The sequence below is a fragment of the Misgurnus anguillicaudatus genome, chromosome 22 (genome assembly GCF_027580225.2).
Source record: "Misgurnus anguillicaudatus chromosome 22, ASM2758022v2, whole genome shotgun sequence".
Lineage (NCBI taxonomy): Eukaryota > Metazoa > Chordata > Actinopteri > Cypriniformes > Cobitidae > Misgurnus > Misgurnus anguillicaudatus.
The window spans coordinates 21227085-21244254 of record NC_073358.2 but is presented as its reverse complement, the minus strand read 5'-3'; the positions used below and the strand labels follow the sequence as shown (position 1 = coordinate 21244254).

General features: G+C 36.7%; 2 protein-coding genes across 2 annotated transcripts in view; both read left to right on the top strand.

Moving 5' to 3' along the window:
- Positions 1 to 13298, top strand: part of iqgap2 (IQ motif containing GTPase activating protein 2) — a 64314-nt gene extending 51016 nt beyond the window's left edge. Inside the window, exons 25-38 of the mRNA XM_073860220.1 lie at positions 1020 to 1183; positions 4189 to 4413; positions 4592 to 4732; positions 4993 to 5077; positions 5259 to 5491; positions 6175 to 6307; positions 6994 to 7096; positions 7196 to 7337; positions 10094 to 10181; positions 10273 to 10485; positions 10697 to 10857; positions 10959 to 11102; positions 12334 to 12442; positions 12525 to 13298. Of these exons, the coding sequence (XP_073716321.1) occupies positions 1020 to 1183; positions 4189 to 4413; positions 4592 to 4732; positions 4993 to 5077; positions 5259 to 5491; positions 6175 to 6307; positions 6994 to 7096; positions 7196 to 7337; positions 10094 to 10181; positions 10273 to 10485; positions 10697 to 10857; positions 10959 to 11102; positions 12334 to 12442; positions 12525 to 12638 (2055 nt within the window). The 3' untranslated portion in view covers positions 12639 to 13298. The remainder of the gene's footprint in view (positions 1 to 1019; positions 1184 to 4188; positions 4414 to 4591; positions 4733 to 4992; positions 5078 to 5258; positions 5492 to 6174; positions 6308 to 6993; positions 7097 to 7195; positions 7338 to 10093; positions 10182 to 10272; positions 10486 to 10696; positions 10858 to 10958; positions 11103 to 12333; positions 12443 to 12524) is intronic.
- A 650-nt stretch (positions 13299 to 13948) lies between these two features.
- f2r (coagulation factor II (thrombin) receptor) lies at positions 13949 to 16241 on the top strand. Its single transcript, XM_055200150.2, has 2 exons — positions 13949 to 14177; positions 14672 to 16241. Exons 1-2 carry the CDS (start codon positions 14108 to 14110, stop codon positions 15844 to 15846), a joined length of 1245 nt encoding a protein of 414 aa, XP_055056125.1. The 5' UTR covers positions 13949 to 14107; the 3' UTR covers positions 15847 to 16241.
- Positions 16242 to 17170: the final 929 nt, after the last annotated feature.

Below are 17170 nucleotides of genomic sequence, written 5' to 3'. Positions count from 1 at the left end.
TTTGAGGAAAACATTGCAGGATTTTTCTCATTTTAATGGACTTTAATAGACACCAACATTTAATACTTAACTCAACACTTAACAGTTTTTTTCAACAGAGTTTCAAAGGACTATAAACAATCCCAAACGAGGCATAAGGGTCTTATCTAGCAAAACAATTGTCATTTTTGACAATAAAAATAATGAATATACACTTTTAAAGCACAAATTTTCGTCTAGGTCCGGTCCAGCGCGACCTAACGTAAATGCGTAGTGACTTAGGGAGGTCACGTGTTACATATATAAAACGCACATTTGCGGACCATTGTAAACAATAAACTGACACAAAGACATTAATTAGTATCAGTTGACATACAACAATGTAGGAACGGTCCTCTTTCACCCCACTTGTAAACACTGGGGCGGAGTTTCGCGTTCATCCTCTGTGACCTCTTGACGTGATGACGTATTGCGTCGGGTAACGTTTAGCGCATGACGACCGGATCTAAACGAAAAGTTGTGCTTTAAAAGTGTATATTTGTTGTTTTTTTTGTCAAAAATGACGGTCGTTTTGCTAGATAGGACCCTTGTGCCTCGTTTGGGATTGTTTATAGTCCTTTGAAAAAAACTGTTAAGTGTTTAGTTAAGTATTGGTTGTTGGTGTCTATTAAAGTCCATTAAAATGAGAAAAATCCTGCAATTTCTTCTCGACTGAACAAAGAAAGACATCAACATTTTGGATGACATTGTGGTGGGTGAATTGTCTGGATTTTTCTTTTAGGAAAATGGAATATTCCTTTAAGGCTGTGCATGTAAATGCACTCAATGTGTTTTCCCATTCGATTCAAAGTGTTCAGTAATCACTTGCTTGTGCCATTCTCAGATTAGAGGACTGAAAAGTTTATAAATGGGTATTTAAGAAACACATTATACAACATAACAATAGTAGACTTTAAGAAACTCTAACAGTATTTAGTTATTAAAGCTGTTCATTCTTTCAGTTGTGCCTTGTAATGTATGAGATCTCTTTCATTAAACAGACCAACCCATCGTACCTGGCCAAGCTAATCTTTCAAATGCCCCAGAACAAATCCACCAAGTTCATGGACACGGTCATCTTCACTTTGTATAACTATGCCTCTAACCAGCGAGAAGAATACCTGCTGCTTAAGCTTTTTGAGTCTGCCCTACGGGAAGAGATTAAGTGAGTAACAAATACTTACAATAATAGCCTGTAAATACGTAACTAAGTACACTTGACTCATTTTGGAATGTTAAAGGGACACTCCACTTTTTTTGAAAATATCCTAATTTTCCAGCTCCCCATACAGTGAAAATTTTTATTTTTACCATTTTGGAATCCATTCAGCTGATCTCCGGGTCTGGCGGTACCACTTTTAGCATAGCTTAGCATAATCTGTTGAATCTGATTAGACCATTAGCATCACGCTAAAAATTAACCAAAGAGTTTCAATATTTTTCCTATTTAAAACTTGACTCTTCTGTAGTTACATCGTGTACTAAGACCGACGAAAAATTAAAAGTTGCGATTTTTTTAGGCCGATATGGCTAGGAACTACACTCTCATTCTGCGTAATAATCAAGGACTTTGCTGCCGAACCATGGCTGCAGCAGGAGCAATGATGTTATGCAGTGCCCAAAAATAGTCCCTTTGGTTTCTTTCAATAGCAGGGGACTATTTTTGGACACTGCGTAATATCATTGCTTTTAATTTTCCGCCGGTCATAGTACACAATGTAACTACAGAAGAGTGAAGTTTTAAAGGAACAGTATGTAAGAAATTTATACCAATTAATCATAAAGTGGCCCTGATATGTCACTAGACATTAAGAAATAATTTTTATTTAAAATACTTTTATTTCACTGACAACAGTGGTCCGGCCAGGATATTGTCATTTAAAAAGTGGAGTTGCAGCCCTCAACTGTTGTCATTTTGTGTATTGGCCACCAGTTGTGTGATTGCAGTACCAGTTTTAGCCACAAGTTTTGTGATTGCAATACCAATTTTGACCACAATCCAACATACTGTTCTTTTAAATTAAAAAAAGTTTTAAAAAGTCATTTTTCAGCGCGATGCTAATGGTCTAATCAGATTCAATGGATTATGCTAAGCTATGCTAAAAGTGTTACCGCCAGACTCAAAGATCAGCTGAATGGATTCCAAAACAGTAAAAATCAAATGTTTAACTCTAGGAGAGCTGGAAATGAGCATATTTTCAAAAAGGTGGAGTGTCCCTTTAACATAGGAACAAAACTATAAGACTATAAAACTATTTTAGCTCCCATTTAATCTGATTGATTGAATTATACTTGATAACTTCTATGGCAGCATTGCTTAATGTTTTTCTAATCATCATTATTAACCTATGTGTGCGTGTAGTTATAAACATGTATGAAAATAGCAATAAAAGTTGACATTGTTATACAAATATCTAGGGCTGCACGATTAATCGTATGTTTATCATGATAACGATATGCGTGCCCCACGATTAATTAATGACAATCGTCGCGATTAATGTGCAAAGACCAAGCACAAAGCAGACGGTCTAGAATCAAGCAATGTGTTTGTTATGGGCAGAGTCAGAGTAAACGGAGTGTATCTTTGCAAGCGCAGTCTGTGTTATGGTAGAAATACGTTAGCATCACAAGATTTACAGTCATTTTTGAACAAACATAATGGCAAAGCAACAAGAAGAAAGTGCAGAAATATGTATGTTTAATGCCCAAAAAGGGTCATATTGGCCTACTCCATTGTTTGGATATTTCGGATTTGAGGAAAGTGATGTTGATCAGGTAAGTTACGAATCTTGTGCAAACTGTGCTCCTGTTCCGTCCAAACGTGAAATATCAAGCGTTTCAATAGCTGAAGACACAAGCCGCAAACAATAAAAAAATCCCCGACATCCACGACACAAACAACAATAACGGATTGCGTATAATGTAAGTTAGCCAAGGATATGTTTCCAATAAGCACCGTGAGCAGCAAGGGGTTTAAAAAAATTATTGCCACATAAAAGGCATATCATAGGCATTTTTTATTCCAAAATGTTTTGTTTTTATTTCAGTTTAATTCTAATTTGATATAAATATATATTAGAGCCCTGCATTTCAGCCTTTTTACGCCCCTCGGGTCGCGTTTCGGATCAATTTTAACATTACAGGCCTCTTGATTTTTTAGGCTTTTCCTCCTTTTTATATTTTAATATAATTAATTAAAAGAAACGTTGAGACATTAATAAATTGTAAAAGAAAGACATTTAACCTGCACGAGTCCACTACGCACATTAACATGCACCTGTTGCAACAGTGTTTAGCGTCTCCGCCAGCAGCAGGACATTCAGCGCATCGGGGAATATGGAGAACTGAATTAAAACCTTAAATACTGCGCATAATCTATATAAAAGACTGATGCATAGCGAATGTGTAAGGTAAGGCAACCTGCATGTTAATTTCGTTTCATGTTTATTTCGTTTTGCTTTGATTCATTATTTTTCTGCAGCTTGTCGCGCCTGCGAGCAACAGAGCTCCGCTTTTTTAAAAATAGTGTGTTGATAATAAACATTTAAACTAACATTGTTATATGCTGAAAATATATATTTTATATAGATGTTATTGTAGGCAAGTGAAGTGTTGATTTGAGAGGCCCATTTGATCAAACAAGACGTCAACATGACGTTAGCTGTCGGACACCGCTTGGTCATTATCAAAAACCTTAATTTAACAAACAAAAAAGGCTCTAAAATAAATAAAAGATAATATATAATATAAGATTTTATAATTTTGACAGTTAAAACTGAACTGCTTTAATTGCTGCAATAGTAGTACAGCTGTAAGGAATCTGTGTGTGTAAGGAGTTATTTTAGTTATTTATGCGGATTTCTTTTGCAAAATCTATGCGGAATATTGCAGAATTATTTTAAATGTTTTAAAAAGATCTAAGAGAATGGGAGCTGTGGATATTACAAAACAATAAAATATTTTATAATATAGGCCTATAAAATGTATATAATATTTTATACATGGCTGTAAAGTGTAATAAAATAAAAAAATAAAAGTTCTTCAATAAAAGAATGATCGTATTTTTAATCGTGATCAAAAGTTTGAGCAAAACAATCGTGATCATCATTTTTCCTGTAATCGTGCAGCCCTACAAATATCATTGAAACTCTGCTGTCATCTTCCTTGCAGGTCCAAAGTGGATCATATCCAGGAAATAGTGACAGGGAACCCTACAGTCATTAAGATGGTTTTGAGCTTTTATCGTGGTGCTCGTGGGCAGAACGCCCTCAGGCAACTACTAGGACCTGTTGTTAAAGAGATCATCGAGGACAAGAACCTGGGCATCAACACAAACCCTGTAGACATCTACAAAGCTTGGGTTAATCAACTGGAGACAGCTACAGGAGAGGCCAGGTTCGTACAAACACTCACACGCTAAAACAAAAGTCCTTGCTTATACACAAATACACTCTTATGTACCACAACATTTTTTCTACTAATCTTTCTAATTTACATTACACCGAATCTATTTCACAATACAAAAAACGTACTTGCTAATGTTATAATTTCTTTAATCATTGAACTTTCTCAGTAAGTTGCCGTATGAGGTCACACCAGAGCAGGCTCTGTCACACGAGGAAGTAAGGGCCAAACTGGAATCCTCCAATCAGATGTTACGCACAGTCACAGACAAAGTGCTCGCATCGATCATGTCATCGCTGGACACCATCCCGTAAGCACAGAGTTTGACCTCGGCTTTTTAAACTGATGCATGTCTGGAAGAGTCCCTTTTTCAGTATGTTTAATAGCATACACTGTGCACAAGGGGGCAGTACAGTTTTTTTAAGTCAGTACAGTACAAGACTTCCAAACACATTTTTAATTGATTACATTGTCAGTGTATTGCCAACCACTCTTTATTTTTAAGGTTAAATATTATTGTTTATTTCTGCTTTGCATAATTTTACATCTGTTTTATTTTTTTGCATGCAGTTATGGCATGAGATATATTGCTAAAGTTCTCAAGGACACACTTCATGAGAAATTCCCTGACGCCACAGAGGATGAATTACTAAAGGTCAGATGTTGGATATATTAGTAGGATCCATATATTGTAAACCCCAATTTTAACATGCACTGGACTTGGATTAGCACTGCTTATCTGACCTAATAAAATTGCAAAGAAGGCTTTTATATAGCATCAATGTCTCTGTTACTGTAACTTCATAATGCTGAACGGTCTTATCTTCTTTGGACAGATCGTAGGGACACTGTTGTATTACCGGTACATGAACCCTGCCATTGTGGCTCCAGATGGCTTTGATATCATCGACATGACCGCTGGAGGGCAAGTGCACTCAGAGCAGAGGAGGAACCTGGCTTCAGTGGCTAAGATGCTACAGCATGCTGCTGCCAACAAACTGTTTGAGGACGAGAGCGACCACCTCACCCCCATGAACAGTTACATTTCCCAGACATATCAAAGGTTTAGGTGAGGTGAACTGAACGGAGCAATTTAGTTTAGTTTGTGCAGGAAAATTTAGCAGAAGAATCTTTATTGTTACTTCTCAGTGGAGTTAACAAATGAAAGATATTTTTGTATTTGTCATAAAGCCAAAACATGTCACTCATACTCCTATTGGCCACATTAGTTAAAAATGTGTCAATTTGAGCAAGATCTGTTCGGCCTATTGGAATGTCATTTAACAAGGATATGCATGATTCATCCGCAATGTCTAGATCTGATTTGAATTCACTTACAAATAGAAGAATGCAGAGGTTATGTGGGAACTGAGGTTCAGAACAGGCTGAGGGTATATGGAAGTAGAGGTGAAAAGGTGAGGAAATGTTTTTGTGCGAAAGCAAAGCATCAGCAGTGCGTGTCGCCGCTACATAAACATCAGCGTATGTGTGTGTGGGAGATGGGGGGTTGAAAATGCTAACTGACCTTATAGCCCATTCCTGGTGAGTCAAGCTTACTGGAATCTCTCTGCTGTTTTCTTTTCCTATCCCAATCCTCAGCACCTCTGTGTGCCACTGAGACATCTGTTGATAGACCTGATAGTTCACAGGATTCTTGCTTTTTGTGCCACAGCTGCACTTATCCAAATAGACACGTGCTTTATCTCTAAATGTGTTTGCTTAAAACTGTTTATTGTCATTTTTGATGTCCAGGGGCTTCTTCCAGGCAGCTTGCGATGTTCCAGCTCCAGAGGAAAAGTTTAACGTGGATGAGTACTCTGACATGGTGACACTTAGCAAACCTGTCATCTACATTTCTATTGAAGAGATCATCAACACACACTCTGTAAGACATGCAACATAACTGACCTAAAAGCTTTCATATGAGATTTTATATCAAACACATAGATTATTACAATGTCATTGGTATCATGGAGTAGCCTACAGTCCTTTTTCTGCAATTCATTATGATTAAATTTCATTGCCCATTTGAGTCATTTGGCGAAAGAGATCTGCTGAGAAGCAGTTTAACTCGCTCCATGTGTGAAAGTCATGACATCATGAAATATAATAGACCCAGGTTGCCTACTTTACCTCACTCTCCTTAACTAAGTTGAGCCCTTTCATTTTTGTTTTTTTTTTGTGAACCAGACGTTTCTGTTTATTTATCATTGTGCAACATACACCTGAAACAGCTGTTATAGTTTTTCCAGATTTTAAAAATAGCTGCTCTTTTTGAACAGCATACATTTTAAATCATAAAGCAAGTACAAAATAATATGTTCACACAAATCAATAAGTAAAACAAATAAGTTTTGAGTAGACTATATCAAAAAATTTGCTGTCCAGATTGTTTTATCCATTCTGGTAGCCCTTGCTCACAAAAAGGTTGGAGACGCCTGTTTTAGACTCTACAGATACATTAACTTTGGTTCAAGGATGAAAATTATTTCATTACATTTAACATTTATTAAGTATATGTAGACACTGTGGTTGGAATTTGAATCCTTAAGCCGAGTCTTTTTCTCACAGCTGGTGTTGGAACATAAGGAAGCTATTGCTCCAGATCACAGCGATCTTCTGCATGAACTCCTAAAGGATTTGGGGGAGGTTCCTGATGTCGAGTCATTACTGGGTAACATTAAAACTAATGAAACAATTCTTGCATTAGGAAGCACTAAGAAAAAATTGGTAACACGCTGCCGTTGAATGGTAACAATATTCTGACACACAGGTGAAGGCGCTATGGATCCAAACGACCCAAACAAGGACAATTCAGAAAGCCAGCTGGCTAAAACTGAGATCTCCCTCACCCTCACCAACAAATTTGAGCTGCTGGATGGAGACGACAAGGACATCAAGGGACTGATGATGAAGTAAGACATCTTGTTGGTAAACACAATACCAGTGCTGAAAAATAGGTTAAGAATCTCCAAAAAACAATTGGTCAAATCGGAAAATAAAGAAATTGACTCATCCTTAAAGACAACACATTGGTTTATACTACACTTGGGTTTATAAATAATAATCATAATATTTTCCATCTCCCACACTATACCATATATACGTGAAATGTCCTTACATATAAAATTATCTTTCCGTCCACAATGAGGATTTTCATTTCCTGTCTCCATATCTCTTCTGAGCCATGGGAGGAAGTGGTTTGTAGGCCGTTGCTATCATATCTACTGTTGAAACTGGCCCCTTTTCAGCAGTTTTGTGGAATTGTATAGTAAGAACAGGGATCAAGGCAAACAGTTGTACTTAATATGTGCAATGAGACCAGACGGAAACATTTGTTAACTGTCATTTGTTGTCCAGCTGGTCTTTTTTACTTGGGCTTTTATAATGATGTGTTGTCTGTTTCTGGGCTATTAATGTGCTTTTCTCTTGGGGGGAAATAGGAAAAGTAAGCGGCTCTATTCATCGGCTTAGGCCAGAGGTTCTGACGTCATAACTCATCATTTGTGGGTTTGCGCTCTGGCTCCATTTCCGCTCAAAGTAAAACACGGCATCTGTGAAGTCCCTGTGAGCCAGACATGTACGGTCTTTGTTTACAGATCATATAAACGGGAATTACTGCATGTACTAGCATGTGTCTGTACAGTACAGACAGATCTTTAAATATAAAGAGTTTGGATCCAAAACGCAATAAATCCATTATGACTAATTTGGGTAAAAAAGAAAGTGACAAGATGAAAACCTTTCACATAGCATCTTTAGATTATAATAACATTAAAAATTCAAATCCATCATTTGATTTTCAAAGATTTATTATAAAAACTGATTATTTTTTCTGCAAAATGTAATAAATCCATGACGTTTTTTTTTTCAAAATGCTATAAATCTATTAAATCAATATATAAATGTGCATTGATCTTTGCCAAGTTATTTCCATTTAGTTGACTAGTGCTATACACTGATTTAAAAACATAAACATTAATGGCATTAACAAAACACTTTGTCATATTAATAACACTGTCATTGCTGCTGTCATCCTTGGGACGTCGTCGCTGAACTTTTTTGACCTCTTAGCAAAAGGAAAAACCACAAATATTCAAGAATGTATTATAATAAGGTGTCATGGCTCTGCAATCAAAAAATGTGGTTGTAATGGAAGTCAATGGGGCAAAAACAGCCACTAACAATAAATGAGGGAGGAAAAAAATTATGCTACACAAAAACTAAAAAAGCATCAAAGCCAATGTTTTTACCAATCTTTGACATGTACAAGACTGTGAAAAAGGTTAAGAAAATCCAGTTTACAATCACTTTTTATATTAAACATCGGTCATTTTGTGTGTGTTTTTCCCCAAATCAGTGACACCACTTATAAACTTGTCAATTAAAGAGTTAAAATCATGAAATTTTTGTGAAGATTTGGTAGTTTTGATCAGTACCGATGTTGATTAACAGATTTATGGGAAAAAAATTGAAAAATATTCGTCTGATACATTTTTACAGCCATTTAACTGTTTTCATCTACGAACAACACGAAAGTGTAGTAAATTTGCCCACGGTTGAGTTTTTGAAAAATTTCAAAGCATTTTCTTAAAATATATGTAAATATAAGATTTGTCACCAAAAATCATTCAATTTGCTTAAACAAATAGAAAGTTGTGGCCAAATTAAGAGTAAAAAAACACTCTAGTGGATGAAAACATCCCCAAAAACACATAAGGGTTAAGACTACACTGTAAACAATTCTTTGCTTCCTTATTTTTTATTTAATCAACTCTGATTAAGTCATTTCAACTTACTTACAACTTACTTTCACCTATTTATCTTGACTAAAGTTTTTATAACAAGTCTACATTATAACTAGGTGTAGTTTCAGTTGCCTGTGAAGTATACTTGCATTCTCTGCTGCAGTATGGCAGCCTGTTTCCTACAAAATGAGACAACAAAGAATAAGGGCCAATCTCATTTCTCTGTCTTACCCCTTCCCCTTTGTCTTCGTCTTCCCCTTGCCCCTCGATACCGAGTAAAGGGGAAAGGGGTAAGACAGATCATTCGTCTAAAAAATGAGACACCACTCGATTACCGTTTGCGTCACCTTCCCTTGCCACTGGCTGCTACGTAAACAGACAAGCGTTGACAAACAAAGAAGATGGCGTTGTCTGAGGTTGTGGTATCGATTGCATGTGTGGAGCTCATCATATAGCGTATATCTTAGCTGCTAGCTGTAGCTAGCGCCTTAACTAGCGATTCAAAACAAAAACATTACAATTAAAACCGCTTGAACATTTTATTAAAAGTATCATAAAACATGAGTGTCATAATATAATCTCAATTAAACTGCAGAAAATAACGTTACTTTCATTTGTGCGACTCCTTGACAGTTCAACGTTCGTCAATAAAATGTCTTGATGCCGGCTTTCCTGAGATATTCCTACGTTAACGTTTACCCCTCTCTTTCAAGTGTGCTCCTTATCACACTTCGTTTCAAGGGCTATGTATCCCTACGCCTTGGCCCTAGCCCTTGATCAAACTGAGAATTGAGACACCACTTCGCCCTCGCATGAACGCGCAAAACCGAGGTGAAGGGGTAAGACAGAGAAATGAGACGCACCCTAAGTCTAGACCAAGATAAGCTTGACAAGCACATCCATCTTTTTTTGTCATCTTACAGAACTAAGAAACTGATAGTGGATGTTGTGAGAGTCCAACCAGGGGAGACACTAACTGATATCCTAGAAACTCCAGCTTCTCCCGCACAGGTTTGCTGTCACCTTTAGTTGTTCACTCAGAGCAAAAATATATGAATAGCTGAACCTCCCATGATTCAACACTTTCTTGATCATACTACAGGAAGCAGAGCACGCTAAACTAGTGGAACGACAAGTTGTGCAAGATGCTCAGACTCCAGAGGGGTTAAAGAGCAGCCAGGCCATGCTGGAGGACCGACAGTTGCCTCTGGAGCAGAAGAAGAGAAAGATCCTCAGGAACCTAAGAACACTGGAACAGGCTGGTCTTGTCAGCTCAAAACACAAATATCAAGAAGTCATCAACGACATCTCCAAGGTCAGGCCTTAATTTTTTTATATAACTTAAAATGATTGCTATGCTCCTGACATTGGTTATGGGTAACTCTCAGATACTTAGGTTCTTTGCTAAGCTGAACTTCTGCTATGACCATGTGCTGTTTTATTTAGGACTGTAAGGTATGAAGAGCAGCCTGTTAGGTTTAAGCTGTTAGTTGATGTCTGATACGACCCCTGTTTTTGTTCGGTAGGATATTCGATATCAGAGGCGTTACAGGCAGAGAAGGAAAGCAGAGTTGGTCAAATTGCAGCAAACTCTGACTGCGCTTAACTCCAAGGCGGCTTTTTATCAGGAACAGATCAACTACTATGACACATACATCAAAACCTGCCTTGATAACCTCAACAGAAAGTAAGTGGAGATACGGTAGAAGAGTGTAAACTGGGAAGTGGTTACTGTCATTACTTACAGCCAGGATATGGAATATTGCATTGATGGTTCTTTTGTGACAGGAACTCACGTAGGTCCATTAAACTGGACAAAAAGGAAGAAGAGAAAGGCAGCAAGAAGTCAAAGGTCCAATCTCTGAAGTACACCGCTGCCAAACTGCACGAGAAAGGAGTCATTTTGGAAATTGAAGGCCTGCAGACCAATCAGTAGGATCATGTTTATTGCTATTGCTAAATGTACTGATAATGACTATATGAGTAATGACTAATGATGCATTAATTCTTTGTCATAATCATCAAACACATTTTGGCGCTTTTCCATTGCATAGTACCCCACGGTTTAGTTTAGTTTGGGTCGGGTCAGCTCACCTCACTTTGGCGTGGTTAGCTTTTCCATCGAGTTTGGTATCACTTCGCAGTGGGAGGTATTAATGGCGTGTCGTTATATTTGCGCTGCATACTGCTGTGACATCATACAATTGAGAGCGTGCTTGTACATTCCCATTCATTTATTTATTTATCAGTCTGCCACAAAATTAAAATTGCCCACCACAAATAGATGTTTCCACATCACGTTTATCACTAAGGTTACATCTCTCTTGACAGTTTCGGTTTAAACACCCGTGGCGTCAGTATTTGACGCACTCCGCTGAGCCTCATTGAAGTTGCATTTAAGCGTATATAACAGACGTGCACGTCGCGAATGTGCCGCCACAAACTGCAAGTTTGGAAAAAACTGTTATGATGTCCCTGATTCTCAACCTGTGGATGTTTTTCATCGCTAAAAGGGAGTTTGGAAACTTATAGCAGAGCACAGATGACAACATTTTTCCTCGAGACAGCGCAAGCTAGCACTAAAGGTTTAGCTAATCTTTACATTATAGCGATGACGCTTAGTGACGATTGACCAATCAGTGATCTACTGTGTTTTCCCGTCACATTTGGTATCAGCTCGGGTCGCTTGGAACCCCAACTGAGGTGGTACGAAAAAAGTATCAGGTACTACGTACTGCACCCAATGGAAAAGCTCCCAAAAGTAAGCTGACCCGACCCAAACTAAACCAAAACCAAACCGTGGGGTACTATGCAATGGAAAAGTGCCAAAAATGTATAAACCAAGACCAGTGGCTATGACATATTACACAAGTCGCTCTATAGAGAATAAATATAAAGTGATCATGGTGCTGGGTCAACAGGCTTTGTTTGACATTATGAGGAGTTAACCATCCTGTTTAGCTCTTTATTTAGACCAAAGGGGAATAAAGGGAGTGTACAATCCACTATTTTTGAAGACATCAAAAACTAAATTTCATTTATGTTTTTTTCAGGGCTAAGTGACAGTTATTTGGTTTGTTGGGTAATTTTAAGAAAATATCAAGCTTGTTTTATTAACAAGCTCCGCCTTTCAGTATTTCACTCTGTGTTTTCTATGTTCCAGGTTAAAAAATGTCATGTTTGACATTTCTCCTTGTGAGGAAGTGGGTGACTTTGAGATAAAGGCCAAGTTTATGGGAGTTGAGATGGAGAAGGTTCAACTGCATTTCCAGGTCAGTTCCCATCATCATGTGCACAAAACTGGATTTGACTTTTGGACTTTTTTCTTAAGGTTTTTATGTTTTGTATTTCCAGGACCTGTTGCAGCTTCAGTATGATGGAGTAGCTGTCATGAAAATGTTCGACAAGGCCAAAGTCAATGTCAACCTACTGATCTTTCTTTTGAACAAAAAATTCTATGGAAAATGAAAATCCCAGCGAGGTTTTAAGAGTAGCTAGCTGAAGTCTCCTCATTTTAGTGTTAGTTTACACAAATTACAACAAATAATGAAATGTGCCTTTGGTTTTTAAGTTTTTGTAAAAGTAATTTTCTGAGCAACTGTTTTGGAAGGTGTTTAGTATTTAATTGACTTTAAAATGAGATCACCACTTTAAGAATGAAATGATAAATGTCAAGCTGGACATTAATAGCGTATGACATCATCACTTAGTGATACCTAATTAAACAAGTTTGCCACACTTTTAATGACAGGAATTCCTTTTTTGAAGATTGTTTATGGATGATATTTTTAAATGCAAGTATAATTGAAATATATATTTTATGGCAAGTTGATGTATTAAATACTGTACCATTTTGAAACGTTTTAAAAGAAAACCATAAACCTTCATAATGCACTACTGCCATAAGGCTGTTAAATAAGATAAACAGGAAGAGTGTTCTGATAGCTCTGTGATGAACCTAGTGCCTTTAATTCCTCAAATGTGCTCTATTCAAATGCTTATTTTTGCATAATGTACTAAAGGGCATTCCTATATGTTTTTTTTTTTTTAATCAATCCAACATTGTTATTTACTGATAAGATGGATTAATGTTATTGATTTTAAAAATAAATATAACTATTATATGAACTGTTTATGTGTTTGTTCATTTAAAAATCAAGAGGACCAGAGAGTTATGTGTGTTAAGTTACAAGGGGTACAACTTTTAAAGTATTATAAAGTTTAAAATTATACAAGTTCTGTATCTTTTTGGAACAGCTGTTGGGTAATCAAGTTAACAGTAAAACCAATTTGTATTGACATGAGTCAGTTTTATATTTAAGGTAGACTAAATTGAGAATTTGAACTGTTGTCAATGTACATGCAAATAGGTTCAAAATAAAGGATAAATACAAATAAGGTGTCTTAGTAATGTGTTTAAACCATTTCAGTGTGGCTTTTTTATACTTATCAAACTAGTAAACCCCTTCTGTCTTATGGATGAGACACCTCCTGGAAATATTGAAACAACTTCCATCAGGACGGAACTTTAATAAACTTTATTTATTTATACAATTTATCTATATTTAAAATGCATGCTTTCTTTCTTCACTTGATAGGCTATCATAGCATATTTATTATTTTGATCAGCAATTGAGATCTGTCAGTGATAACATCAGTTTTGTGTGTGCAGTGAAGTAGTGAAAGTATTTCTAGAAATAATAAATACTTTCAGAACCAATCGTGAGCAGTGAATCAACTACCCCCCAACAACAGAGCTTGTTGCGCTGCGCGCGTGGGCGTCACCACACTACTGAGAACACGCACGAGTCCATCCTCCCAAAAGTCTCGCCTGATCTTCGAGGGCTGCTGTCCATTTGTTGTGGTCTGGCTAGAAAATAATCGTAAAAAGTTTTCGGTGGTTTTGTTTTTCGCATTATTTTTGAGAGTATTTAAACATGATGATGTGGATTGTGGTTTTGATGGGAATGCTGCTAAAGACCTCTGCAACTGTTCTGCCGAGAAACGGTAAGCAAAATCGCTTATCATGAAGATAAAATAACCTTACAATCACAAAACCATGTTTTTATGCGTACTGATTACGTCAGGTATTTGTAAAACTATTGTTGTAAGGTCTATAGTATTTTTATGGTTGTATTTGTGGTAAAACCGTGGTTACTTTTTTAATTCTAAGTAATTAAATAATAAAACTGCCATTTAAATCGGAATTAGTTATTTAAGTTAATTGTGTAAGATTTAAAAAAAAAATTCGGTAAGTAGCCTACAAGTCTACCATACAAAACAATTTTTTAAGAATTTGTCCTAACAAAATTGGTGTTTGAGAAGCTGTCAAAAATAGTGAATTTACTCTACTTTTACTGATAAAAGTCAAAAATATGTAAAGTACAATTAAAACATATCTAGGCTACATAATATCATAATTAATAATTTAGTTGTCACAAGAAAACATGAGTGTGTAAGCATAATGTTTGGTTAACAACAGAGTATTTAACTCTTTTCAGAATCGACGCCTTTTATTCGGACGTTCTCGGCTTTTTTCGTCACTGTCACCGATGAGCCATTCGATTATCTGGACGTGCTGGAGGGCAGCGGCTCCGGGTCAGATCAAACATTCAACCCCAGGAAAGACGAGCACCACCCTGTGGCCAAAAAGCGCTACTACATTTCCCAAGAGGCCTCCAGATTTCTCACGGGCAGTGTAGTGACCGCTGTTATTCCGACCATATACACTTTAGTGTTCATTATAAGCGTTCCTCTGAACCTCCTTGCGCTCATCATGTTTGTGCGCAAAGTAAGACCGAAGAAACCAGCGGTGATTTATATGATGAATCTGGCCTGCGCCGACCTACTCTTCGTGCTCGTGCTGCCGTTTAGGATAGCCTACCATTTCAACGGAAACGACTGGATATACGGCGCAGGGATGTGTCGTTTTGTCACGGCTGCTTTTTATTGCAACATGTATTGCTCTGTGTTATTGATGATGTGCATTAGCATAGATCGGTTCTTGGCTGTCGTCTATCCGATGGACTCGCTCACTTGGCGCAGTCCTCAAACCGCATCTGTCGTGTGCGCTGCCATGTGGCTTCTGTCGATAGGCGGAGTGACCCCTTTACTGCTCTCCAATCAGACCATTACCCTACCTGACCTGGGCATAACCACTTGTCACGATGTCCTTGACATCCATCATCTTCGCGGTTATTACCTATACTTCTTCCCCATCATTTCATCTCTTTTTTTCTTTATTCCGCTCATTTTTAGCACCGTCTGCTATGTGCGCATAATCCAAGCCTTGTGCGCTGCCAACGTGGAAAACCGCGCGAGAAAAACGCGGGCTGTCTTCATGGCAGTGACCGTGTTTTCTGTTTTTGTGATATGTTTCACCCCTACTAATATCATCCTATTGTCCCATTACGTGCGCTTTGCTCACAAGTTTAACGATCAGTCATACGCAGCTTACCTGGTGTCCATGTGCATTGGGAGCGTAAGCTGCTGTTTCGACCCCCTTATCTACTACTTCGGGTCGTCGCAATGCCAAAAACAGGTGCTTGCTTTTCTCAGGTGCCAGGGAGTACAAAGGATTGAGAGGAGCGCACAGTATACCAGCAGCACCAGATCAAGCAAGCTGGAGACCATTAAAAGCAGCGTCAGCAGCCAGTATAAAAAGCTGGTGGCATGATAGCAACAAGTTTGGCGGCTCCAAATGTTCCAAAAAACAAATTTGTTGGGCTGTATGATTCCATAAAGAACCTTATCCAAAAAAACTTTTAATTGCATCAAAGGTTTTTGTAATGGAAAAGGTTGTACAGATTATATAAAGGTGATAAAGAACCTTATAAGGACTGTAAACCATTTTGGCACCTTTATTTTTTTAAGAGTGAAACTCTTTCATTACTGATATCTTGTTTTGGGGCAAGGGGCAAACTGTTTCAATGATCTTGTTTCTATAATTTTTTGATAGATTTCTGCTTTATTTTTGTATGCCTTTGTACTGGTGAGCTAATGTATTCATTACTTAAACACATGTACATACTAAATGGTTGTAAGGGCTCAAATAAAATTTTATATACTGAATATATTTCTGGGTTTACTCAAATGGGCATACTAGCTTATATGCACTGATAAAAAATGTTCTGTTGAATTTACTTAATTTTATTATGGCAAGAAGATGCACACAATTAATTTATCTAACTCCAGATATATTTTTTAAGTTGAGTGTACTTATAATTTATCAATTGAGTGTACTTATATTTTATAAGTAATTTCAGATTAATTATATTCATAATTATTTTGAGGAAAATGTAAAAAAAATTTTGTTCAGTACACTAAAATGAATTATGTGCAACGAGATCAATTTAATGCTTTAATTTCTACATACTAAATGAAGTTTAATCCAATCGTTTTTTAATCTCTTATTCTATTTTAACTTTCCACATTTAACTGCCACATTATGTTGAGCAAGTAAGAAGAGACTCAGTAGGAAAAGCACAGTTACTGCTTACATCATGATTTTTATTGTGTCACCTATTGTCTATACAAAAGCACAATGGTAACCACAAAACAGAAACGGAAACTCTTCTAAATCTCAAAGATAATTTATAACCTGAAACACTAACAAGTCTTTCTTTTTTGTTAAAAACACAAAAAATAGCATTTAATTTCAAATTTTACTCTCCAAATGCAGTCCCATGCAAAGCATGCTGGAAAGTACAAGCCCACTGCCTAGTTATATTTACTTAAATAATTTATGTAGTTTTAACACAAAATTCCCTTTTTACAAATTTGGGTGGATTTTCCATGATAAAATTAAGTGAAATTTACTCAATAATTTGTTAATTTAGAATTACTTAAATTTTGTGTATTTTTACTTTTTACATTTTTTTAATATAATTTAATCATTTCTTTTTAGTTAAATTTACTAAGGCACAGAATAATTTTTTCAGTGTACTGACTGGTCTTTTTTTATTATGCTTTTTAAAGTAATAAATATTATCACAAAATGA